The 27,302-nt window shown below is 43.7% G+C and overlaps 1 protein-coding gene across 21 annotated transcripts in view; it reads right to left on the reverse strand.

Annotated features, from left to right (window-relative positions):
- Window positions 1–831: 831 nt before the first annotated feature.
- Window positions 832–27,302, reverse strand: part of dlg2 (discs, large homolog 2 (Drosophila)) — a 131,009-nt gene continuing 104,538 nt past the window's right edge. For 7 of the 21 annotated variants that reach the window (XM_030360829.1, XM_030360822.1, XM_030360821.1 and 4 more), the window contains 16 exons: window positions 25,129–25,188; window positions 24,524–24,679; window positions 22,095–22,251; window positions 19,471–19,573; window positions 18,082–18,126; window positions 15,802–15,916; window positions 15,201–15,377; window positions 14,569–14,644; window positions 13,139–13,235; window positions 10,506–10,556; window positions 10,085–10,186; window positions 9,173–9,196; window positions 6,665–6,837; window positions 6,432–6,541; window positions 5,993–6,084; window positions 4,960–5,438 (listed from right to left, as the gene is read on the reverse strand). In XM_030360829.1, the coding sequence (XP_030216689.1) occupies window positions 5,332–5,438; window positions 5,993–6,084; window positions 6,432–6,541; window positions 6,665–6,837; window positions 9,173–9,196; window positions 10,085–10,186; window positions 10,506–10,556; window positions 13,139–13,235; window positions 14,569–14,644; window positions 15,201–15,377; window positions 15,802–15,916; window positions 18,082–18,126; window positions 19,471–19,573; window positions 22,095–22,251; window positions 24,524–24,679; window positions 25,129–25,188 (1,645 nt within the window). In that variant the 3' untranslated portion in view covers window positions 4,960–5,331. Of the gene's footprint in view, window positions 5,439–5,992; window positions 6,085–6,431; window positions 6,542–6,664; window positions 6,838–9,172; window positions 9,197–10,084; window positions 10,187–10,505; window positions 10,557–12,523; window positions 12,570–13,138; window positions 13,236–14,568; window positions 14,645–15,200; window positions 15,378–15,801; window positions 15,917–18,081; window positions 18,127–19,470; window positions 19,574–22,094; window positions 22,252–24,523; window positions 24,680–25,128; window positions 25,189–27,302 lie in introns of all 21 variants that reach the window. The other 14 variants (XM_030360832.1, XM_030360831.1, XM_030360833.1 and 11 more) reach the window with 12 other exon arrangements.

Consider the following 27,302-nt stretch of genomic DNA (forward strand, 5'->3'; position numbering starts at 1 on the left):
GTCCTCCCTGAAGGCCCTCTAAGCACTCTCCTAGTGGTGGCTTTACAGTGTGAATGCCTGAGGACAGAATCAGCTGCCCTGACCCACCGACTCAACAACCTCATAGCAATCCGCAATGTAGTGTTTGATTATCTGCATTTAACAAACAGATTCATCACAGAGATCAAACTGGGGACAGCTTTGGTGAGATGTGGTCGTGTAGCATCTCTCTTGGGCTGTGCCATGTGTACTGTGTATTACTATGGGTTCTAGGGCATTCAGCTGCTCATCATCCAGGGCTATGGAACTCTCTCTATCCACACAGCCGCCAATCAGACTGTCGCTGCTTCTGAATCTCTTGAAAGAACCTAACTGTTCTGCTCCAAACGGTTAAATTGTAGGATTTTTATTCTTCTTAATTTAGGCCTACCACAGATTTACTGGAACGAGCACAATGCAGGTGTGGCCATTAGTGAAACAAGTTGGTGTAGAGCAGTCTGTTTGGACTACGTCAAACCTGTCCCATCTTTGCACACGACTACCCAACCTGCCCAGTTTCAGAAATGTGTCCCCTCGGGCTAAAACACGTTGTAATCCTGCCCTCTGGTGGATGAAGTCGGTCACTGTTTTCTCAGCTTGCCTTTTATGATCCAACTCCAAATGCACCACACATTAAACAGTGAAAATATGTAGGTAAGAATCATTTCAGTCTGTCAGGCCCAAACACTTTGGCTGATGAGTTTTGTGTTATATGTTGATTATAATGGAACAGCATTTCAAATTATAGCCAAGGATAAGGGAAGAGAGAGATAGGGAAAGTGGGAGATTCTGAAAGAATAGATTCAAAAAGCATTTAAAAGTATTTTACATGTTTAATGTCCATTTCTCTTTAAAATACGGTTGCTGTGGTAAGGGCTTGTATACAGCAAATGCTCTTAAAGTAGTATTCATCAAAGCGTCCAGAAGTGCATACAACAGAGAGCAGAGACAACCTCAGTGTTTCAAACGTTTTCACTGAAAAGATGCAAATGTCCAGAATAAAAAGAGACAAAATCATATATTTAGTTTTGTTGTTATTGTCAAGAAGCTAAATCAATGTAAATGTAAAATGTACAGCCCTGCACGGATTTAACTATAACCACTCAGCTGAAACAAACAAACAAAAAGCTACAATCAAATGTGTAAATCAGATATGGCATATCGGTGCCTTGTTTTAAGTGCATTGTATCTTGATATTGAATAGACGAGAAGGTTTTTAAGAACAAAACAAAACCAAAAAAACAACATCCATGTAATTAGAAGCAACAAATCCAAAACAAGGTGGGCTTCTATGCTGAACTCTGGCAGGGTTTTGCTGAACCTGTTTCATAGTATGGTGTTGAGAAAATACCACTATATTCCTACTGCAAAGAAATGTAATGTAATGTACTGCAATCTAGAACAACCCCTTATCAAACAACCCTCAAGCAAAGAAAATCAACATCAACAACCAAACTCAAAACAAAATCAACCCTTTTTTTTCTAGACAACAAAGCTGTTGCAGAATTGTTTTGTCACAGAAATTTTGTAAAAGTTTCATGTGAACATGTTTTTAAATATATTCTCAGCAAGTGCAAATTGCTCGCAAAATGTTAAAGAAGTGCCATTGGCACCACTGTTTTATATATTGTTTTCTATTTACCACTTCAACTGCTTTTTCACAGGCCTTGCACTTTATACAAAACGTGGAAGGATAGAAATCTGCTCTCATGTCATTGTAACTCTATAACACCACCTCTTGGTCCTTCTATACCAGGACTGCCCACTCATGTGCAATACAAACTCAGTGGTTGGAAAATCCAAATGGCTGATCTAGTCGTACTTATTCACTGTGACGGAAGAGTGGACAGCAAACAGCAGCAGATTAAGCTATCCGCTAACGTTGTACCGTAAAGTAAGAGTGCAATCCCCACCCTCAGAGGTTCAGAACACAGGAAGTGACACAACACAGCATTAGTAAACAGCATTCAGTGGAAAAATTATAATTGAGTGTCCTCCCACCTCCTATGTCGAAATATGTGTTGGTTTAGAGTGGACATGATGCTTCCTTGGTTACAGTAGGCCCACAGGCTCCTGATTAATTAAGAAAATAGGCTATACCCGTTCATTATAAGCCCTGGTTTACCTTATAAATAAAAGGACATTTCAACGAAAAAGGTCCTAAGGATAAACCAGATACACACACCATCGCCCCCAAAGTCATCTTTCTCATGAATAAATATCTATGCATTATATCCTGCATGTTATAATTGCTTATTTAAAAATGTTGCCAAACTATTGCTGGAAGTGAAAAACAAAACAAATGGGTGAGCTTATTCTGAGACCCTATACACACATTGTTAAATGAATTCACTATGAACAACAGAAAATGTATTTGTTTACATTAAAGTGTAATAAACAGGAATAATGGTGTTGACCTGATATAATATACTTTAGGGAGCATTTTCAAATTATTAAAAAGGCAGTTTTGGAAACATAATATATTTTAACGGCTAAGGAATCAACTATCGTGAAATAACTTTTATAAGATGAGTTGACCACATTTCTCAAACAATGACTTTCAGTCATCTTCACTTTCTTCTGCGATTATTTGAGTTCACAATGGGACCAGATGGGATTCGTTTATACAGATTTTCCTTATCCTGTTTCAACCGGAGTGGTTGTGGATGATATTGGTGTTTTGAATTTTTTTTAATTGAAATTTGTTTGAGGGTTAAGATTGGATCATTATTAGTCAGGTGTTCCTATAAGATCCACACTAGCTTGTGAGTATTAGCTTGGTTATTGTATTATTATACTGCAAGGATTAATCATTTAAGGCCCAATCTTCTGGTTTACCAGAAAACCCTTGTTGTTTTAAATATACTATGAACTCTTTAAAATAAAAAATAAATATTTTTTTTTTTTATCAGACCCATATATTGATGACTTCTTTTGTGGGGAATCTTGTGGCACCTTTAATTTAAATGTCATCCATAAAATAAATTGTTGCCACAAACACGGTTCTCATGCATATCTGATAGGATAACTAAAATATAAATAAACCTTTAACTAAACTTTGCTCTAACAACCTGTCACTGAATACAAAGCTACATCTAAATATAATTATATTCAACCTTGGGTGTACTCAGAGCTGAGATGCGTTCTTAAAATAAATAAAATCATTTCTCAAGGAAGTTACATTTACAAGATTTTTCATCTTGGATATAAACCTACTCTGTTAAGGCAAGTGGTGAACAATAATTGATGGTAACTTGAAGGAAATGATGCCAGACAGTACACTATATATATATATATATATATATATATATATATATATACACACACACACGCATACCTCAAATAATAAACAATGTAGGCTTTTGCATAATGGTGATTTGTGTTCTGATGTCATCGTAACGTAACCCCGTTTTACAGAGTTGAAATTGCATCATATCAACAACAACCAAACTCACAGAACAGTGTCCACATCAAACAAATAGCGTGTGGGGTAAACTCTAGCCTGAAATCTTTTAACAGATTAAATTAAAAGGAGGGGGATAGGGGGAGGTGGTTAAAGTGTTGTAAGTTTGTAATTTTCATTTATTTTGAATGAAATACTTCCGCGGCTTGGGACTAGAGCAATGATTAAGGGCCCTTTACAGGCGGCCGCTGGTTAGAAACAAACCTATCGTGTTGACGCATTCTGCTTAACTGGCCTTCTAAATCCAATGCAGAGGATACTGTAGTGGACGCTTTGAGTCATCGGCTGGTCTGGAAGCCAGTAGAGGCAAGCCGCTGCATTGTAAAATATATCGCTTCTGTGTATTATGTAACATTGACTTGGCTGTACCGGAGTGACCTGTGCATTCAGGCTACAAGGGGTCGTTATTTCACCCTACTGACAACAGCACCGAGATGTCATGGTTACTTGTCAAGCCCAGCAATATCATCCTTTGGAGGCTGATTCTATCCTCTGGAGTGCATCTTGAGCACTCGAAGTAGCAGAAGCAGAAGGCCTGTTGTGTTTACATCTGTTGTATTTAAATTAGGTATTTATTGTTTTGTCTATTTTTGGGGAATTATTTCAAATAAAATTCCTACACTGCTTCAATATTGCTTTTTACTAAGTGCACATCTGTAAAGTTCCTAAAAAAGTGCTCATTTTCATTGCCGAACATATTTGTTCCAGAAAACAGGGTTCAATGTGGTGTTGGATTATGGTCCCCCTTATGCCTTATGTCAATCCTCATGCTTCACCAACACACACCACTGCACTCACTACAGTCGCCCTAGGACTCCCATCAGACACTATCACTATACACAACACTCAAATGAAGCTTCAGTAGATACCGCAGTTATATATTTAATAAATACTTCTGTGCTTTTGTGCCCTTCCCACTTAATGAATCCAAGTAGCAAAATATAGTTCTAGTTCTCTCGCCTCCTTAACGCGACAGAAGCCTACCGAACCCATGGCCACCGACTCACCCGACCAAACACACCTTCACCTACCACTTCCTCTACTTTAACCCTGGGCACTGGAGGGGGTAAAGAAACCAGTGAAGACAAAACCCAGTCGAACGAGCACACAAACAGCAAAGCAAAATGTTTGGTCCATGAGTCGTGTCCCAGGGTGTCACACGCGGAAGATCCCATTAGTGAGATGAGTTTGGGAGGGGGTGGTGCGTACGTACATGAGCTGGGCTCTGGATGATGATGATGATGATGAAGGTTTGCATGCAAGCGGGCTGCCGATCGGAAAGGATGGTTGGGGTGTGTGTGTGTGTGTGTGTGTGTGTGTGTGTGTGTGTGTGTGTGTGTGTGTGTGTGTGTGTGTGTGTGTGTGTGTGTGTGTGTGTGTGTGCGGTGTAGGGCGTGGTACTACCAGGCAGACTCATTTTTCCTGCACTTGAACATCTCCAGTGTAATGGTTCTGAAGTCCCACAGAGCGTCGATAAGGACAAATCAACCCCACGTTTATTTTGTCGCTTGCCGCTGCATGTTGTTTTCTTTCTTTCATTTTTTTTGGCAAAAATAAGAATGAACAAAATATACAAACGGTTGATGTATTCGAAGCTAAACGTTGTCTAACACTTTGTGGTATACATTCAGGAACAATCATGTTGAGAGTGAAAAAAATAAACAAATAAATAAAACCCGAAAAAAATAATGAACAAATTGAAAAAAAAAAGAAATATTCACAGTAATAATAATAATAATACCGGTAATCATAATAATTATATCAGAAGACTATTCATCGCCATAGAGTTATTGTATGTTACAAATGATCACTAGTTTCTAGCAGTCCAGAGCCCCTGCGAAGCTGGGGAGTTATAGTCTTTCCTTGGAGGGGATCCAGATGTAGGGTCCAGAATGCTCCTCTATGACCTGCTTGCAGTGGTTGTATATGTCCTCTAGGGTGTCCCCTTGGACCAGCGCTGGGAACCAAGAGGAAGCCATGGGTTACACACACAAACACACACTCAGTGGAGCCGCAGTACACACAGGTATGCACACACACACACACACACACACACACACACACACACACACACACACACACACACACACACACACACACACACACACACACACACACACACACACACACACACACACCAACATTTATCTACGAGAGAGACATTGAGGTTTCCCTCATTCACAGTGGCGACGAGCATACACAATAAACACAATTACAAGGATAACCACACACATCCATCCACACAGTACGTCTTGTTTATTATTATAATATTACATTTTTAATCATATATATCAATCTATGGTTTATTGTGCAAGGTTCATACATTGAGGATGTGCCTTGCACAATAAATGAACCTGCACAATAAACCACAGATTGATCAACCTGACATACAGTAAGACATATTATGATATTATTAATAATTAGGTAATTTGAATATAGATAAATGAAGTACACTTTGTTATTCATTATTGATTTAGTTACGTAGTAATAGTAGTAGAAGTAGTAGCGTACCTGTGAAGAATTCCCCAAACTCTTGCTCTAGCTTTTGAGCTCTATCAAACGTCTTCCTGGCCTGTTCCTCAGTCAGCCTCTTGTTCATGTCCCTGTTGTCAGAGAGATAACTGACCCACACACCACCAACAGCATATAATCTACTCTAGGTCCTTTCAACAATCACTACCATGATGGTAGCAGCAGCCAAGACAGATGAGAGTAAAGCCTTATAGTTGAAACTTGCAGTTGTGTGTGTCCCATTAGAAGCCTATAGTGGCTCGAGATTTCGCTACAGTTATAGCTACATCATCTACAGATGACAGCCATGACATCTGAAGATTATACAGCTGTAGCTGCAGCGACATCTCAAGCCAAGAGAGGTTGCTGAAATTAGGATAAAGTCGAGATCTAATGAAATGTGGACATTGACAAAGTTGGCCGACATCCCAGTACTCACATTAATGAATCCACCGACTTGGGTTTGATGAATATGGCGATAGGGTAAAGTTGTGCTACTTGTAATCGCTTGATGGCGTTCCCGGACACATCCAGTATACAGTGTTTGCCCTGGAACAGACGGACGCACAGAAAGGAAAGTCAAGGACAACCGTCAACCTCCCCGCCAAAAATTGGATCCAACGTTCCCATTGGCTGGAGGGGAGCGGGGGGGGGGGGGGGGGGGGGGCTCACCCTCTCCGCCACATATTTGACCGACTGGACGCTGGTGCCGTACAGGTTGTCGTTGTACTGGCCCGCCTCGATGAACTTGTGCTCTTGGATGTCCTTCTCCATCTGCTCCCGCGACTGGACGAAGTGGTAGTCGCGGCTGTCCACCTCGTAGTCCCTCTTTGGTCGAGTGGTGTCTGAGGGCGGGAGGAGGCGGGGGTTAGGGTCGACCGGTTAGAAAGATAATGAGCTTTAGCTTAACTCTGTTATTGTTGGGACACACAAGGTCTATTTAGTCGCTAGCTAAGGAAGAATCTTTCCAAGGACATCCAATCAGATTTTGTACTTGATGTGTCTTAAAGAAGTGATCAGGTGTAGGGATGTGAAAAACTAAAATTTTTCATTGTCGAATAATCAGTGGGTGGTATGAACGAATAATCGATTATTCGATGTGTGCCGACATTCACAAAGGCAGCCATGGCTCTTCGGCAAGAAATCACTTAATATCTTAAACGCAGAAAAACAACTACCTGCTAAGTAGTTCCAGTCAAATTGTCTGTTGTGAAAAATGCATTAAACTGTAATCAGAAAACGCGGTTATATGCTATAGACCCTATAGTATCTGTGGTATAAAGGCTGGGACGAATTTCAAATTATAAATATGTACACTTTATGTTGAAAGTATAGACTGTCTCTCGAATCCCATTGAAACTAATGGCGCGGTGATTCGTTCTTTAAAACGAGAGCTGGTAAATTGTGAAAAATGAATTAAACTGTAATCAGACAACGTGGTTATATGCTATAGACCCTAGAGCAGGGGTCAGCAACCTTTTCAACATACAGTGCCAGTTTGAAATGTTCTCGTTAATGAGTGTGCCTTAAGCAACAATATATTAAATATTAAGCTGAATTATGGCACAGCGACCAAAAACATTTCCAGAAGACCTGAAATTTTATAATGTTTTTTCTTTTTTTATATTTGCAACATGGGATTACAAATTATAATTACATATGTCCCATCTTAAAACACCACTTTCAGAAACTCATTCAAAAACATATTTACAATGTGAGAAATGTAAAAAACGAGAATATATGAGAATCTTGGAACCATCCACATCATATCTTTAAGACATGTAAAGGTTTGCAAAACCAAGTGAAGGCGATGCATACAGGCCACTTGAAACAATCTTTTTAATATTTTCTTCTCTATTACTCACAACATAGGTTTAGGCTACATACTATTAATTGATCCCATTTCAGAACACTGCTTTCAGTAATTCATTGAAACATATTTGCAATGGGAGGAAATGCCCAAAACAGAATAAAGTGCAAAAAAAATCAGTAGTAATGATGCCGCATTGTGCGGTGAAGTTTTTTTTTTCTAGAGTATCTGTTGTATAAAGGCTGGGAGGAATTTCAAATTATAAATATGTACAATGCATAACGTTAGCTCTCTGGCGCATAGCTGAGTGGACTAGAATACCTCCCGTTGCCAAGTCGTAGCTAAGGTTCGTCCTATTTACTGGAGGAGTGAACAACGTTTCTGTTGCATAAGAACCTTACGGGAGGGTAATGATTGTTCCAGGTATTAGTCAAATCCTCGGGCGTTACCAGGGGAAACAAAGTTATGGCTTGTGAAAAACCTTATATTGGAATGGGAAAAAATGTTAACGGTCCAAATGTTAACATTTGGACCGATTTTGACCCTCATGGACGAATAATCGTATATTCTGACCCATCCCTTATCAGGTGTGAGAGTGATTCGCTTTTTCCTGTGTGTGGACATCTGAAGTGGGTGCACAACTAGATGTGTGCTGTATAGATCAGTCTACTAGCCTACCGAGTAGACTCTAACACATGCTGCTTACCTATCCAGCAAACATCTAGGTGTACACTCCCACTTGGGATGTCACTAAAACCCAGTAAAAGGTTGATTTTCAAACGGCTTGTAATGACTAATCAAACTCAAACCTGTTGGCATAATATCACTGCTTTAATTGACTGAATTTACAGAACGGGGACAATGGTTATAGAAGACAATTTGAGATACATTTTTCAGTTCAACATTGAGAACACGTTTATAATTGTGTTCAGCCTAATGTTTAGCCACATGTCAGTTAACATGTTAACTTGGAATACACTGTGTATTCCAAGTTAACACTGTAAGCTCTAACCAAATAGAGCTTACAGTGTGTGGTGTAAAGCAAACAATCTTTTATCAAAAAAGTAAAAAAATATAAACATGGAAAAAGTAAGAACAAAGTAAAGTTGCAAGTTCAACATTTTAATTGGATGTCCTTGAAGACACAATGGTTAACTAGCAGCCATATCTCACCATATTCTTCTGATAGGCCCAAACAACTATTCAAGCTATTGCTTTGGAAGTGGGACACTGTAAGGGTTACACTAGACTTGGAACAAACACAATCCGACACACAACTCACGAGAGCTATGGGAACAAAAGGAAACGGAACAAGAATAGAGGAACAGGAAGAGAGAAACAGGAAGAGAACGACTTTGGGGCTCACTCACCTTGTTGCCCTGAACTGTTAGCAGCTTTTATTTGTTTAATGGGGCATTTGAAATAAACACAAATAAACAGATGGATAAATAAAAGCATGCAAAATGGTTGAGATTTGGGGTTACATACATATTAACGTGCACACACAGACAGACACACAATGACCTTTTTAAAGTCAAGCACACTTTGTCTTTGATACTTTTTCAGTATTTCAGTATCAATAGATAAGGCGGCCGTGTGATTGTGAAGCCAGCCCGTCCAACATGCTGTAGCCAGCACAGCCAAGGGCTCAGAGTTCCACACCCAGCCATTTGCTATGGCTACAACTGGTGTACCACACATACGCGACCAAGCGTGGTCAGTGGCAGGGATGCGGGTGTGGATACAACTTTTACATTTCTCCACAGCCCTGGGAGGTACGCAACTGTTGGTCTGATCAAATTTAGTCTAATCTAACCAAATCTAAACTACACAATCTGATCTAAACTAAACTAACACAATCTGATCTAATCTAAACTAACACAATCTGATCTAATCCAAACTAACAAAATCTGATCTAATCTAATTCGAACCAACCCAATGTGACCTAATCCAAATTGACCAGATTGAATCTAAATGTAGCTAATCTAAACTAACCCAAACTCATCTAAACAAACCCAACCTAATCAAATCTAAACAAACCAAATACGATGTAATCTAATGAAAACCCAATTTTATCTGATCTAAAGTAACTAATTTGAGTCAAATGTCATTTAATCGAAGCAACCTAACCCAATCTAATCGAAATGTATGATTGCATATTGGATTCGATTCTCTCATAGGAACATAAAACAAAATCTAAAACCGTATCTATTTTTCTTAACAATAGAATGACACCCTGAATGGAGTCTCCTGGATTTGGTCTTTCATTAGTGAATGCTTACGTGGTACGCATGAGCCAAACTTTTCAGGGAACTCCGAGATGAGGTCGTCGTTGATCCGGTCCTTCATGGGTCCCAGGATTATGACAGGTCTGGCGTAATTAACTAGAGAAAGGAAAAACTCCTGTTGAAGGTCTATACATATATGTATGTTCACCAATGTGCAAAACTGAGAGATACAGGAAGTCTTGTTTACCAGCGGCTATAAGGTAATATATAACTTCTTAAGCATTTTTTTTATTGTATTTTAACTTATTAAGTATGGAATCTATCTCAGGAACTGTGTGGTGTTTGTCTGTCCTGAAGCTGCAGTGGCACTGTAATTTCCTGTAAAGGATTATTAAAGGATCCATCTATTTGACAGGTATATTTGTGTTGCAGTCCTCTAAGGTTTCACAACATGGGAGGGGTGATAGCCACTCACTTTCTTGTCTCATCACCGGCTCATACGAGAGGATTATCTCTTCCTGGCTTCCTGTGGGGTTAAAACGCACCGCAGACACACCCACGCACACGCACGCACACAAACACATACACACACACACACACACCTTTAGCAACGAGCACCTAAAGACACTCCTATGTTGGGGACGGTTCTGCAGTGTAACCACATCCTGTGTCACATTCTAAGTGAGAGTTTATCTGCCTTCAGTTTTATTCCGTTAGATATGAGGAAAACAATATGAAGAGGTGATGTGATATTTGATTTCGAGGACATTCTCTTGCCAACTGTCTTCTACGTGATATCTGAACTTGGTAGCCAGCTAAAATAAGTTGAGCTAGTACTGATTAAGAAAGTATTGCCGATGACAAGGAAACCTCTTTGGCCTAAGCAAATTAAAACAATAACCATGTGTAATTTTTTTTTGTCTTGGAGGCTGAGAAGAAGGCCACTACAATTGAAATAACATGTAATTATGTACAGTTATACAGGATATTTTGAGTCTTTGATTCTAGCTGAAGCATTTGCCCAATAAAGAATTCAATTCCATGTTGTGGCATTTCCCTCACTGAAAGGATTTGGAAAAAAAATACATTACATTTATTGAAAAGATTAATGACATAATAAAAGCAAAAGCAAGTGCATATGTGAGTCGCTTAGGGCTAGAAGCCGGCGACTGTAAGCGCTTGGTTGTTTTATCACCTGGGCACTAAAACCCAGCCAACTACATGTGTTGCTGTTGACCAATAAGTAGGTGTTCTAGATTCATCCATAAAAGATGAACTCACTTGGAAAATGTTGCCTCTGAAATTGTTAAACTGAAAGATTTTGGAAACTGAACGTTAATTCTTAAAACGTCAAAAATGGTGAGTTTGAATTACATTTAGACAATAATAAAACATATAAAAACAAGAAAACAATACATGATAGATGATACACATGAAAAGCATAACAAAGCATTATTATGCTGAATTTTAAAGTCCAGGGTGCAATCACAGATAAAGTAAGCAAACATTGCAATAAGGTTATAGTCATGAGCATCATGCAAACATGCATTCGCCTTTATTAGCATTACAAAGTCAGTGTGCACCGGGAACGGGAGTCTATATAGTACAGTATCCAACGTGGGAGTTGTATACGATATTCATAACCAGTTCAATCATATCTTGAGAAAACCCAAAACAGTATTCATAAGATCGTATTAAGTGTAGGTACTTGCGCATAGATCAAGCTGGTATTGCCAAGGTTTCAATTGCCTATTAAATCACATGGGCACAGCAGGCCACTTAAATGACTTCAAAGTACCGGTAATTTAAGGGGAAGTTGTTGCTAAAAATAGCAGACGAATGAAGCAGCCTGTGGCAGGAACTAACGTCATCGGCGCACCTTGCTAATGAAGGAACGACATTTATATTGAAGCAATTCAATTAACGAATCAATAAGTAGCCCAATCAAACCAGTGTGTGTAGCTGGAGGTCGCCTCCCTCAACTTAATAATACTGTTCATGCGGGGGCTGATAAGATTGATTTGACAATGATGACATACAATTAACTCTGACGCCAATCTGCTATGACGCCTAGTGTTTAGACTGCATTATTTATTTATCTTAATATATTTAATATTATGTTAATAAATATAAAATATATCTATAAAAAATATAGATTATATTTATTATTACATCATAAAAATACACACATAATCATTAATAATACATCAAATACAAACATCGTTGTTAAATTGTTTGCCCATTCCTTGTCAAACGATGTGTTGTATTTAACGTATAAACATTTGGACGGTTACGCTAAAACCTGATTGACAGAGGTAAGGAGCAGCACACAGAGAAAAGCACTTACACCTGGCATGCAGAGATACTGCAGAAACCATATCAAAAAATAAATAAATAAAAATCAATGTCAATGTTAACAGGGAGATGTGACGTGGCGTTGCTGGGTAAGAGCCAAACGTTAGGAGGGAACCGACGGCTCTGAGAACCACTTACTGAATGTCTTGGTCCCATACCCATCATCACCCAGGCCCAGGATGTCCTACGGGTACCCGGACGTCCACAGAGAGACACAGAAAAGACAGTGGGAAAAAAGAGAGAGAGAGAGAGAGAGAGGGGGGAGCGACACCAGATACCAAGAGAAGGGAAAGGTAAGAGGCGTTGAAAGGCGGGAGCTGCCTTCAGTTCGAAGGCCAGGGGGCCGAGTTCTGCCTGTGAACACGAATCAGCCAGCAGGGGGAGCCAAATACACAGAGTTGATGCTCCTTTGGGCTTTTTAGGGTTTAGTTCTAGGAGCCTTAACGTGTTTTAAATCTGTTGATTGATTCGTTCTCAAGACTAGGAACTCGGACAACTCTGCACAAGGAGACACAGAAAATGACGACAGAGACAGCAGGAAACCTCACAGAAAAGAACCCAAACCCTTTTCTCGCGACGCAAAGCTGTACTATTACTTGCGTATCAACCACTGCAAGTATGCCCTACTCTGTGTGTGTGTCTGTGCATGCATGCGTGTGTGTGTGTGTTCTTGTAGATGTGTGTGTGTGTGTGTGTGGCTGTGTGTGTGTGTGTGTGCCTCGATGTGTGTGCGTGCGGCCGTGGCTTACTTACGGTCAGAATCACTGCCTTCTTGGTCGCCATCTTTGTTCTTGTAGAATGGAAACTTTCGTGTGAAGATGTAATTCTTTTTACGTTTGTCATTGAATGACTGTGGAGGAGAGAGGGCATGGGGTAGGGGTGGGTGTTGGGTAGGGGGGGGGGGGGGGGGGGGGGACAGGTATGTGTGACTGGTGGACATTTTCATGCAGACAGAAAACAAACAAACAAACTGCTAGCAAAGACAGTGGGAAGTCAACAAGGTCGTTCTGATGGTGACCCTTCTAATTCAAAGCGATTGAGGTAAACACTGATTATACTGCTCTCTTTTATCTCGAAGTCGGTCCTCTCGAAGTCTGTCAATGATACTATTTTTGAGGCTTTTTTGTTTGTTTTACGTGCTCCCTGTAATCTTGAATAAACAAAATATTTAGCATTGTTTATACTTGAGTGTTTACCTTACCTCAAAACATAAAAAGACCATTCAATGAGTGGATACTTTTGGCCCATTACTGGCCGAAATCATTAGGCTTTACAAAGCTAAGAAAAAAAAAAAATATATATTTTTTTATTCATAAATGAAAAATACTTTTCTTGCAACGGTTCAACATCAAACCGTCTTTCCTACAGCAGAACTTTTTTCTCCATAACCTCTGATATCCCACAGTTGCATCCAAGGCACAAAAGACACATAAATAAATGAACATAAATAATACACAGGCAAGGTGAGACACGCCAAAAAAGGGTTGAAGGTATCATGCTGTGAGAAACGTAATCAGGGTATTGCCTCAGAAGAGAAACAAAATAAGCAAAACTGAGCATGCAGCCACAGGGAATGGAGGGGTGACTTTGGACTCAGAGGCAGAGGTGGAACGTACCCATGGAAGGATAATCAATGGCTGTTTTACCGTGAGCCAAAATGGACAACGACACTGGAGGGGTTCCTTGACACATTCTGTAGACCTCAATGATCGCCTCCCTCGTGGGAAATATTTGCATTTTGAAGACGCAAGCTTTTATGTGCATTAAGTGCAAATGAAAGGCCGGTTAATAGAGATTGGATATTTGCTTAGAATTCTACCTTTCCCCCTTCATTTGGGAACTGGATTTTGTGATGTTGTATGGTAAGCATTAGATGAGGGGTATTCTGATGAAAGTGTATGTTCTTGCACACTAATACTCTTGTGTGTCATTAAATGAAATATAGCCAAGGATCGAGTTACCCTATGCATGTATCTAAGAAAACACAGCGAACGGCTAAAACTACACTACATATCAGCGCAAAATATGCGTCTTAAAAATCAGTCCAAATGACACGCCTTGTCCGAACTTGACCGTTTCATTCGTAAAGTTTTACGATTAACGCCCATGATGAGAACAACAAGTCAGCAGAAGATCCTTACTAGATCCCCAGATCCTTACTTGATATTTACAATCACACTCACCCCTTTGGAGTCGATGGAGCCCGGCTTGGCGTTGAACTTCACCGTCTTCAGACGCGCTCGCTCCTTCCGCTCCACCCTGCAGAGCGAGGACAGTCACTACGGGGGCCTTCATCCATTACCGAGAAATCACCACAGGGTCATCAATGATAAATTAATGTATGAGATGTCGATGAACGATTTCCTTGAATAATTAAAGACTTGGTTTAAAATGATTGCTTCTATAACCAAAATGGTAATCCCCTATAAGACTAAAATCAGATTAAAAATGTTGCATCTCTGGTTTGATATGGAGCTATAGGTCCTGATTGGTTCGGGGCCTCCATCTTGCTTGTCAATCACAGAACATTAAGCAACGAGGGAGGAACCTTTTTGGCTTGTAGTTTCATAATCCTCTCTCTCTCTCTCTCTCTCTCTCTCTCTCTCTCTCTCTCTCTCTCTCTCTCTCTCTCTCTCTCTCTCTCTCTCTCTCTCTCTCTCTCTCTCTCTCTCTCTCTCTCTCTCTCTCTCTCTCTCTCTCTCTCTCTCTCCCTCCCTCCCTCCCTCCCTCCCTCCCCCCCCCCTACATTATCATTCAATTGAAGTGGAGGTTGTTTGTTAAGAAGATGGCCGCCGAACATTGGCTCTCTGCTGACCGTCTCTTGCTGGGGATGACGCCCATCTCGTCGCTGTCCCCGTGCGGCGTCACGCGGCGGGCCTGCCACCACTCATCATCAGAGGCGTTGATGACGTGCAGGATGTCTCCGTAGCGGAAGCTCAGACCCTGGCTGGGCAGCCCGCTGTCCTTGGCCTTCTCATAGTCGAACAGGGCCCTGGAAGCAGAGCGTCGAACACAGACAGACACACACACACACACACACAAAAAAAGACAGACACACACAAAGGGAGTCGATTGAGCACTTTGGCACAAAAAGAAATAAGAACGTCAGAAAGGAAGAAAGAAAGCTATAGAGAGAAAGAAGGACAGAGAGACAGAGATATATCCTCCTGGGACCTATACTGGCAATTTGGGATTGTTGCGAAAGGAGATAACGTTAACACATATCAGCCTACGTCCACACTCTTCAATAAAATTAATGGATCGAATCGGTTATTGGTATCAGCATTGGCAGTGATAAGCGAGAGAGAGCGAGAGAGAGCAAGAGCAAGATACAGAGAGACAGAGACAGAGAGATATTGCACCAGCTAAACGCTGCCAAAAGACTACTGTGGTAGAAAGGGTAGAACAGTCCCTACCTGACATAGAGGGACCTCTTCTGATTGGTTCGTAGCGACCCTGACCCAGAACTCATGCTGTGGTTCATCATCTGCTCCCGGAGGTCGTGGATCTTGGCCTCAAAACGTCCGTACTCTGGCCCGAGAAGGAGAGGAATAATCCCAGGGTCAACCCAGGCCAGTCTCCCAGGCCTTCAAAGGTCTGGCGCCGGATCAGAGTCAAGGGTTGGCTTGACTTGAATTCGGCGGGAGACCTTTTTTTATTACGGGGTAATAATCCGTGTTCAATAAATCCTACCAGAGATGCTCCTATTATGAGTCACCTCTTGGTTTAATGAGCTGTCTTTGGGACAGTGAAACCCAAAGCATTATTTGTAGCAATCACACGTGGGCATGCTCCCGTATTCAGGACACGGAAAAAGGTGGAATTGCCAAAGGTTGCCGTGCAGTCTTGAATTTCTGTCAGATCTCACCACACGCAGCATAGCAAGGTCTACAAATTAGCTAGACAAATCCCATGACAATTGTTCTTTCAGGCTGCCAGCAGAATTTGCCACGAAAATGACACAAAATCACTTAATGATGCTGTTTCAATTGCTTCAAAAGGATTTTCACTGTATTAACGTCTGTGACAATTCTTCTTCTCATTAAAATAAACACTAAGTGATAAGTAACGTAGAGTTAACCAAGTATTTTTCTCCCTTTTCCATTAGCAATAGAAGCTAGTGAATTGTCGTAGGTACTGACATTTGGACACCACTTGAAAGTTAATGCAATTCTCACACACATAGAAAAACAAAATCTAAAATCAGCAAACATTTGGGAACAAACCCCCTCCAGCGGTCCAGCCACTTCCCTGGAGGACATGCATGCCCTCTAGTCCCTCGAGGGCTGAATACCTCTCCCTGTGCTGCAGCCCCATTAGAAACCCACCTACCTCTCCTGGTCTCTATTGCAGCGACTCAACCGAAATTATTCATCGTGGGGGTCAGTGGACCGGTGATTACGGAAGTGCCGAGGTGGAATAACTAGTTTCTGACCCTGTACAACCCTTTTCGTACCTTGCTCTATTGAGAATATTGATCTGTTGGCTATTCTTTTTTTTATTGAACCGTTACCTATTCAGGTTTGTTTCATTGAGGTTGAGCACCTCTTTGGCAAGAGAGACCTGATAGCATAACATTTGATTACAAAGAGGCTGCAGACCTTGGTTATCGAACCCAGAAGCTTTGGCCTGGAGTCAAGCTTCCAAGTCACGATGCGATCCTGCCCCGTACCTCATTGTAAATTCAGTGGGGGATCAACCTTGCATGTGTTTCAAGGTTTTCAACAAGTATAGATCAGAGAGCAATTGTTATATCAAGATCTAACAACTTATATTAAGCCAATGCCCTTCAGACAAAGCTTTGATTCATTTCAGAGTTTGACTCAGAGTTTGGCTGCATTTGTACAACCGATCAACAGAGACAAATTACAATACACAGTACAATTGATTTGTAGATACCAAGAGAGATACTCTTTGTCATCTCTCAAATTATCTGTTTCCTGTGGATACGGAGTCAGGTTGTGGGTTAATGAAACCATGAAACCGCAGATGTAGACTGCAGCCTTACGGCTCTCATACCCACCAAGCTGTATCTGTGCCAGCCACATCCTCAGCTACATCTGTTTTTCTAAGATTCACAAGTGGAAAATACTACTTCTCATGGCATGAGCTGATTGTCATTCAACTACCGTGTCATTTTAAACATTACAAATATATAGTTGCACTACAAATTTATAACGCGTAATAAACCAGGTATGGTTCATCATATATTGGCTGCCTCATACACTGGATGTCTCTCCAATTTGGGTTCAAAACACAACACAGCTCTTCTGCAGAGGACATCTTTACATACACATTTAATTCTAGGGTGGGAGGAGCCAGTATATGGGTTTGGGAGAACGGACTACACATTCAGGGCTTGGCTTCAAGACCAGGGACGAGAAGTCAAAAAGTACACAAGGACAAGTGAGGAGGGGGGGTTTTCAAAAGTGCACAGTCGAGGATTGAGAAAATAATTATATATCTATAGTATCGTAATATGGGATAAAAATATACGTAATTTCTTCAAGGGGGTGGGGGGTGGGGGGGGGGGAGGGTTGTTATTAACAACAAGACATGCCCGGTGGTTAAATAGGGTGTAGTTGGCTGTTGTCTGTAGTTGCAGTCATTCACTTGTTTTTTTTCCCCACCCCCACCCCCTACAGCGGTGAATGATGCCACTACACAGAGCAACCGCCGGTGCCAGCAGCACAAACCTGGTGCTGGAGAAGGGCCCCGGCATGGTGAGCATAGGGCAAGTTCTGATGGGCGAGAGAAGAGAGAGGAGCCGTTAGTGGGAGCAGGGCCAGCCAGGCCCGGTTGGTTTGCTTGGCACGGTGGCCGTTTCAGACACAGAAGCGTTTGGGACCGCACACATTTATTTGTATTTTTTTGGTTTAGGTTTGATTGCTATGTGAGCGGCAGGAGACGATGCTCTGTTAAGCAAATTAATATCGTCCTGTTCCGGTCCTTAATGCGTATGGATCATTCCAGGCTGACACGCTGTAATACGGTAGCGTCCCATTTTTGGCACCGTTGCTAAATTCCGTGGAAATGTTCTCGCTTCGACGGAGCATAAAAAGAGACCGCACTTGGAATAGAATCATGGCGGCAATAATTAGCGAGACGATAATAGATGACATTGATGAGAGGCCTGGCACATGAGCTTTAGTGGGGAGTAGTATGTTTTTTCCTTGGCTCAGTGTGAGCTCTTTAACCATGAGTTATTTCCTTTGCTGGCTGGCGGTACTTCCTGTAACCATAATCAGATCAGGTGAGGCGGGTTACCTTACCTGACCTATGTTTTTCACTGTAGGGCGCCAACAGTGGTTGATTGCCTAGGTGGGTGCTGGGAATAGTATCTCTATTATATTTTTGTGTCTTTTAATACATGTGTTTGTGCAGATGGCCACAATATATAATTTGAAAGACGCAGAGAAACTCGTTACGCAATTCAGTATGGCGTCATTGGCTGTGTCGATTAAATGTTTTGTCATTTAGAGTGGATCGATACAGATCGATAATCAGGTAAAGAGAGATTTCAGAAAACATGGCAAATAACCAGACTTTCCTCTTTCCCAGTTCTACACTAGTAGTCCTCAGGTTCTTACTACTACCCACTACACACGTACAGACAGAGTGGGTGTACGATTTATAAACAACAGTAAGAATTGTCCTTGTTTTATAACCACTTCCATAGTTTCCACCTTAAGGTGTTTTTTTTTAGATAAAAGTTGAACATGAGGTTCTAGCCTTAAAAGTTTATAACCAAAACTAGACTGTACAGAAAGCTCTATCTATGATCGGCTATTTCAATGGTAATTTTATGATTGGCTCAAAGGAGTTCAAGTCAAAAGGATGTCATTTCAGACCTCACAAAATAAGCCACAGAATAAGACCCAAATCAACCCTTCAAATGCTCCTGAACACTTTGTAGTTTACTCTCGGGACGGAGAGTCGAGTCCAAAAGAGTTGATTCTAAAAACAGCCAGTCTTAACCCAACACTGTGGAATCCAGTAAATACTTTGATTTAGTCACAGTTTGTATCACCCGGTGAAATGCGCATCCCTGGCTAACACCTGGCTGGCTGGTTGTCAGTGCTCACCTTCAGGCCGGTACTGGGCCACAATGGTGACCATCTGGCCCGCTCCCTTCAGTGCGGCGGCAGCCTGCTCGTGGGTGGCCCCTCGCAGGTCAATGCCGTTCACCTGTCCACACAGCATGAGGAGAATCAGGAAGGTTAGTTATGGACTGGAGGAGGAAGAGAGAGAGGAAGGACAAAGACAGGGAGCGAGCGAGAAAGAGAAAGAGAGAGAGAGAGAGAGAGAGAGAGAGAGAGAGAGAGAGAGAGAGAGAGAGAGAGAGGGGGGGGGGGGGGGGGGAGAGAACTAGGCTAGGATAGACATAACATCACTTTTGATGTCATACCATTTATGGAGGTGTTTACTAGGCCGATAAAGATTTGAAAGCAGTTTACGTTTTATTTTAAGAGTAACCACAACAATAAATCCAAACCTTAGGGAAAGCATTACACAGACACACACACACACACACACACACACACACACACACACACACACACACACACACACACACACACACACACACACACACACACACACACACACACACACACACACACACACACACACTATTTGGCCTAGTTTGTATAGTTAAATACACCCCATTTCACTAAATTGAGCTGCAACTGGGACATTTCGATTTTAGTGTGTTGGGTTGCACATAAACCGATGGGGGCTGAAGTGTGAAGTATGTGTGGAAATCCACCCCCCACCCCCCGACACACACAAACACACACACTGTTAACAATAGAAACAAGCAAACATGTGTTGCCATGCCGTAGTTACAAACCTAACAGAAACAGGAATAAAGAGAGAGACTGGAGAGAAAGCGGGGGCGAGCGAGAGAGAAAAAATGAGAGAAAGAGCGAGAGCGAGAGCGAGAGAGAGAGAGAGAGAGAGAGAGAGAGAGAGAGAGAGAGAGAGAGAGAGAGAGAGAGACATAGAGAGAGAATGACAGAGAGTGAAGAGGTTATTCTTAGACCTGAAAACGAGGGCACCACTGGAGCACTAACCGCTTGCCTTCATCAGGGAAGACTCAGGTGGTGATTGGACTGAAATGGGCTGGGTGACAGGTGCCCGGCTGGTTTAACACCGTGTTCAGAGAACTAGCCCTGGAACAGGCCCGCCACAATCTGCTCCGCTCTACGGAGCGCTGCACCGGGGCCTGTTACAAGCTGCGATGATCGTCACCTCTCATTTACTGCTCCTCCAGGAGTCTGTGTGTGTGAGTGTGGTCCTAATATTACAAGATAATTGACCTAGATTCTGGATTCATTACGTGTACATTCCGTTGGCTTTTCAGTCAAATTATCATTTGACCTTGCTGTGAAGTTGCAGGCGTCAGACTCACAGCAACTCCTTGGCTGTAAAGAGTTTCCGTGAAAATGCTCACGAAATGTAGCAGAAGGCGAATGTGAATCTGTTAAAATGATCCATTGCAGTTTATTTATATCCCTGTAGCAGCTATTTATATCTTTATAGAAGAAAGTGTGCAAGACCAAAAATATCCGGTTTGATCCCTTTGAGCCAGAAGTACATTAGCGGCAGTTTTATAATAAGCTTAATTACATCACTGGGCTGAACTAGGCCACTGGACTATAGTTGAAGAGGTCAGTGGGAAAATGCATGCTATACAATCATCGCAGTACGGGGTGGGAGGTCATAGTTTGGGTAACACTTTTATTAAGCAATCAAAAGGATTCATGCTGTTAATTGTGCTACTGCTTTGACCGTTTTGAGTATTGAGTGCATGAAATTCAACCGCCGATGCACAAGTTGAGATAGGGTTTTGTGTAAAATCGAATTATGGATCTAATGATACACTTCCATGTATTGTTCTATACTCCACTGTGACCCTTCATTGTGCTTAGCACTATATGGTCTGATTCTCTGGCATATACAAAGCTCTATTCAGAGTCCCAGGGAACACTAAAGGGCTGGAGCTTTGGACAGAGAAGGAGGAGGGAGGAGAGAGGAGAGGAGATAGGGACACAGTAAGAGAGGAGCCTAAGGAGAAAGGGCTAAGGGGAGATGGATGAGGAGAGGGGACAGAGGGCAAGACGTCGGCCAAAGGAGAGAGGAATAGATGAGAGAGGACATAGGATAGGACATAGACAGAGGAGAGAGGGAAGAGTACTTAGGAGAGAGGACTAGGTGAGAGAGGACAGAGGAGAGGACTTAGGACACAGGAGAGGACATAGGAGAGAAGAGAGCGGAATGAGGAGAGAGGGCTAGGTGAGAGAGGACATAGGACAAAGGAGAGAGGACAGAGTCCTTAGTAGAGAGGACTTGGTGAGAGAGGAGAGGACATATGACACAGGAGAGAGGACAGAGTCCTTAGTAGAGAGGACTTGGTGGGAGAGGAGAGAGGAGAGGTGATAGGACACAGGAGAGAGAGGAGAGGACTTAGGTGAGAAAGGACAAAGGAGAGGACATAGGAAACACGAGAGGACATAAGACACAGGAGAGGACTTAGGAGAGAAGGGAGCGCAGAATTAGAAGAGACATAGCAGAGAGGACAGAGCACTTAGGAGAGACGACTAATTGAGAGAGGACAGAGGGGAGCACTCAGGACACATGACGGAGGGCAGATAACACAGGAGAGGGCGGATAGCCCTACGGACAGAGGGAGGCGGTTGAGACTCACCGAGAGGATCTGGTCTCCCCTCCTCAGCTCCCCGCTGAGGTCGGCCGGCCCCCCGGCCAGGATGAAGGACACGAAGATGCCCTCGCCGTCCTCACCGCCCACGATGTTGAAGCCCAGGCCGGTGGAGCCCTTGTGGAGCACCATCTTGCGCGGCTCCCTGTACACGCAGTTCAGGTAGTACATGAGCTCGGGGGACTCCGACGGGCGGTGCATCCTCACACACCAGCCGCTCACGCTCACACACACACCGCGACACCCTCCCAAGACAGACCGTGGGTGGACAACACAAGAAGAGGTGGAAGAAGAGGGAAGGAAGAAGAAAGAAACGTGCACGGACGGTGGGGCACGTGGCGGGACGCGCGCCGTACGGACTGAGGGACGGACGGACGCAGGGCAATCTCGGTGATACACAGGGAGAAGGGCGAGCGATAAGATAAAAAGGGAAGAGAAAAGGGAGACGGGGAGAGAGAGAGCGAGAGAGGCAGAGAAAGAGAGAGAGAGCCACAGGGGGATAGTGCTCTACTTAGGAGGACTTGTCCCAATTTGAACAAGAGGGATCCCATCACGTACTATCTCTTACTAGCCCCTCCAAAGACGCACACACACACACACACACACACACGCACACACACACGGCCAACAGCCCTCATATTGTGTAATTGTTTACTTTTCTCTTTATTCCTTCGTCTGGACAAATGCCACCATGCTTATCTGCCGTAACACAATTAGATTGTACAGGAAGTACAAGAATATATAGCTATATGCTCCCTTTCACGGACCAACCACAAACATCGTCTATGCTGGTGATATACTGTCCCCTACTGTCAGGTAAATTAACTGCAGTGATGTTGCCAAAAAAACCCATCATTGCGACATCCCACGTCAATCACTGCAGGACATTTCCCTACAGGGCCTTCCTGCAATGAAGCTCTTGAAACCTTTGTGTTTGCAGCAGGCTCTTTTGAGCATTGTGGGTCTCAAGAGGTAAGACCAGGAAACGGTGGTTGCATCGGGTATCTGCACCGAGCCATCACAGACCCTTCATCCCCCTTCATCCCCGCACACACAGGGCTGTGTGTTCGGGGATACAAGACGCGTGGCTCAGGATAAGCGCAGGTCGCAGGCTGACAAAAGAAATCCACCCCTCCAGGGTGAGGGCACCGGAGGGCTCTCATCATGGTCGGGTTCGTCTGTGTTTTTTATCGGGACATCAGCCTTTCCGTGTGGTCAGGTGTATCTCCTCACTGGGCAAAGCAAAACCCACATAAAACGTGCATGTTCTGATAAGCAGACGCTTAAGCCGGTGTGATTCGTGTCGTTTCTGCTGGTGTTTTGTAAGGCACATTTATAGGCCTACACGTTTGTCATTTGAATAAAGCTTTACTCTTTGGAAATGCTTCTTTATTATCATCATTGTCAATGTTATAATATCTCACGTAAACCATGTCTCTTTGTGTGAAATTTGCCCGAAAGTCCCACATTTGAGAAAACATTTAAGGTGTTCAACAGGTGGGAATTAATATTAATTATCATTAACGACTTGTTCTCGTTCGGTTTCTAGAAGAAAACCGCATGAAATTGAAACTGTTCTGAGCTAGTCACGTTGAGATCAGGCTGAAAAAATGTCCTCACAGTGAGGTTCAGTGCGAGTGGAACCCAAACGGAAGTCAAAAGATCCGGGCCGAAGTCACCTCGTTTTCCATGAGCACCGCAGCCACCGGCTATAAAAGTGGTTGGCATGTCAGACGACACAACAGCCTGGAGTCCCCCTGCTCAACCTGAGGAAGGGATGTGATGGAAAACATACGGAGCGCTGTTGGCCTGTAAGCAGAGGTCAGGGTTGTTCTCTGAGGACACGCGTCCCTGTTCTCAGGCCTACAACAGCCTCGTCAGAATCCAAGTCCCACTTTGGTACACTCCAGTGTGAAAAGCCTCTCCTTGCGATTAGTTTCTCTTTGTAAACCACCGTTTAAAGTAGAGCAAGCTACAAAAAAAAAAAGGAAAATGCTCAAGGAGAAATTTGCTTAAATTTGCTTTAGTGACACCGACTTCCCCCCCGAAAGAAGCAGGGGAGCCACGAAAAAGTTGGAACTCCAATGACGGAGACCCGACCTGCACAATGTGTCGGGGGAAGATAAGCGCCAGGCTTCCCATTAACCGTACCGGGAGAAATAAATAAATCACAGCGCCCAAAAAATTTGAGAGGCTTGCGGGTTTTAGTGAGGGAGAGTTGTTGGGGTGACGGCGGCGGTGGGGATGATGATGATGATGATGATGATGATTGTGATGCTGGGGGATGGGGGGGTTTAGGGGTGGCATGCACATGACGAAAGAGCCAAAGCCCTTCTGGAATGGCGTGGGGGTGGAGTTGGTGACGGTGGAGGTGGTGGAGGTGGTGGGTGGGGGGGTTCACGGTATGGCGGTATTACCTGGTGACGTCCGTGTCGGGGAACAGGCCTAAGTGATAGGTGGGGAAGGGGACGGAGTGGAGGAGGCTCTTGTCGTCCTCCAGGGGAGAGTAGTGTCGGGGAGAGGGCAGTTTGTCACACAGTTTGTTCACAGTGCTGTAAACGGGCTCGGGAGGCCTGGGGGGGGGGGAGGGAGGGGGGAGGTAGGGGAGCAGGGGGAGGGCAGGGGGTGAGGAGTTGGGGATTAGGGAGTGAAAGACAAGAACTGAGGTTAGTGCCCGGTGTGAAGGAAATAGAAGTGGTGAGGGGTGAAGGGAGAGGGGAGAGGGGAGAGGGGAGAGGGGAGAGGGGAGGAATACATTTCTGTTTCAGGAAAACAGAGAAAGGCGGCGAGAAGAGGGGGAAGACAGGAAAGAACGTAATACAGGCAACGGAGCAAGATAGCAGGAAATAAACAAAGGGGAAAAAAGACGCCATGAATACCAGATCCAATAAATTGGAAGAAAAACAAGCTGGGAGGGGGTGTGGGGTGGGGTCTGGCAGGGGGGTGGGGGGTGGGGGGGCAGATGAAGGACGAGTGGGCGTGGTCACGCAGCGTGCAGTAGGCAGACGGGGGCGGTTCTCACCTAAGCTGGAAATGCTGGGACTCAAACCTGTGACCGTCGCTGTCGTCTAGCGATGGGTTTCTAATCGGGGAGGCGGAGGGCAAAAAGACATCGTGAGTCACTTTGGCGCGTGCAGGCCGCTCGTTCACACACTCTCCTGCTCATGGGCATCACAGCCGCTTTATTTATAACCGACAAGACCCCGGACACAAAAATAACCCAGACGTTGAAGAGTACAATGCTCAATGTTATCTTTTCATTAATACTTTTCAAATTATGAAACTTATTATTTATATGATCCAAAAGTAAATTCAATGCACAGTTTACATCGAGGTTGAATTTAGAACAGACTCACAACATAAAAGCATGCGACAGAGAACCAGACTGACATAGCGTGAGGTCATGACAGACAGGCGGACGGACTCTAATGGAGACGGCTTCAAAAACGGGGGCGCACATCCTCGGACACACTGAAGAGGACACGCCGTTGCCGTGCGATCTTCTTCACTCAAGGGACATCACATCATCATCATCATCATCATCATCGCCACCTAACCGGATTCAGATTTGAATACCTCCCCTCCCGTGCACATGGCCGGAGCCAGATCCACGCTGTACACAGTGGTGTATTGATCGGTGCTCTAAACAGAGAAGCGTAGACGTGCAAGCCTGCCTCTCAGTGTAAACGGAATGTGAAATCATGTGCAGTGTTTCGGAGGCCGTACTGTCCGAGAGTGCACAGAAGAGCTGTTTATGCGCTGAATGTGTATCTGCACGACTGATGATTCGCTATGTGTGTGTGTGTGTGTGTGTGTGTGTGTGTGTGTGTGTGTGTGTCTGTGTGTGTGTGTGTGTGTGTGTGTGTGTGTGTGTGTGTGTGTGTGTGTGTGTGTGTGTGTGTGTGTGTGTTCGTGTATGTGCGTCCGTGCGTGAACAAAGTTTGTTGTGATGCTGGGAGCTACAGTTCTGCTACTGCAGATTAAATTTGAGTCGACTAATAGGCAGTGTACAAATTAGCATACTCCACAGCTCACTAACACAGCCATATACATACACACACACACACACACACACACACACACACACACACACACACACACACACACACACACACACACACACACACACACACACACACACACACACACACACACACACACAGTGCCTAATCAGTCACCCACACAAATGCACACTGCATACATGGACATGACAACAGGCACTACATCATCCACACACACACACACACACACACACACACACACACACACACACACACACACACACACACACACACACACACACACACACACACACACACACACACACACACACACACACAGACTGTCACTATATGCCCTCCGCGGGCGAGCTCTCTGCCTGACAGACTGTCACGTGCCCATGTGTATTATGTAGCTACTGGCAGTCTACAGCTGACTGAACTGATCGTGGGCCCTAAGGATTCTGGGAGAGCGGGGCTGAGCCATAGCGATACCGTGGTCGAGGGCCGCAGTCCATTTCATTTGTGCCAGCGTTTTGATGTGCGGGCCGTGGAGTCAGTGTCCGCTCGTTCATGATGCGACTCAGACAGACATTTCTCTAAGCTCCCTGTCCATCCGTCCACGACGTCGGAGTCTGGCACAGACAGGGAGAGACGTGGAGATGGTGGCTCACCAGAACTGGACAACGCCAGGTTTAGGCAAAGTAAACACACCCAACAAGTCTTGTTCTTCTCTATCCCCCTTATATTTGTAAGTGCAATTCTGACTTTTGGGATGTGCTGCTGCAATAGCACTGTCCTAGCGGACTGTGAGGTTTTCAAATCAACAATACGTAGACTGGGCACTGTGGAAAGACACAGGTTTGAAGGAATCTATGGAAATACACAGATTTGAAGGAATCTATGGAAATACACAGGTTTGAAGGAATCTATGGAAATACACAGATTTGAAGGAATCTATGGAAATACACAGATTTGAAGGAATCCTCTTCCGAGAGCTCTGTCTTGCCACCCACTTCAGGCCCGGGCTCTGTGCTGTCTGGAACGGCCTCATCTGTGTGCCTATGAGCCCAGATTCCATGCTAAGGCCTTGGCTGTCAGGGGCAGATAGTCTGGTGGGTAGGGTGTTGGGTTGGAGCCCAAGTGTACCTGTAGGCTTGCAAGATGCCCTAACCCCTACAGCTGCTCAATGAAGACA

The sequence above is a fragment of the Gadus morhua genome, chromosome 7 (assembly GCF_902167405.1).
Source record: "Gadus morhua chromosome 7, gadMor3.0, whole genome shotgun sequence".
Taxonomy (NCBI): Eukaryota; Metazoa; Chordata; class Actinopteri; order Gadiformes; family Gadidae; genus Gadus; species Gadus morhua.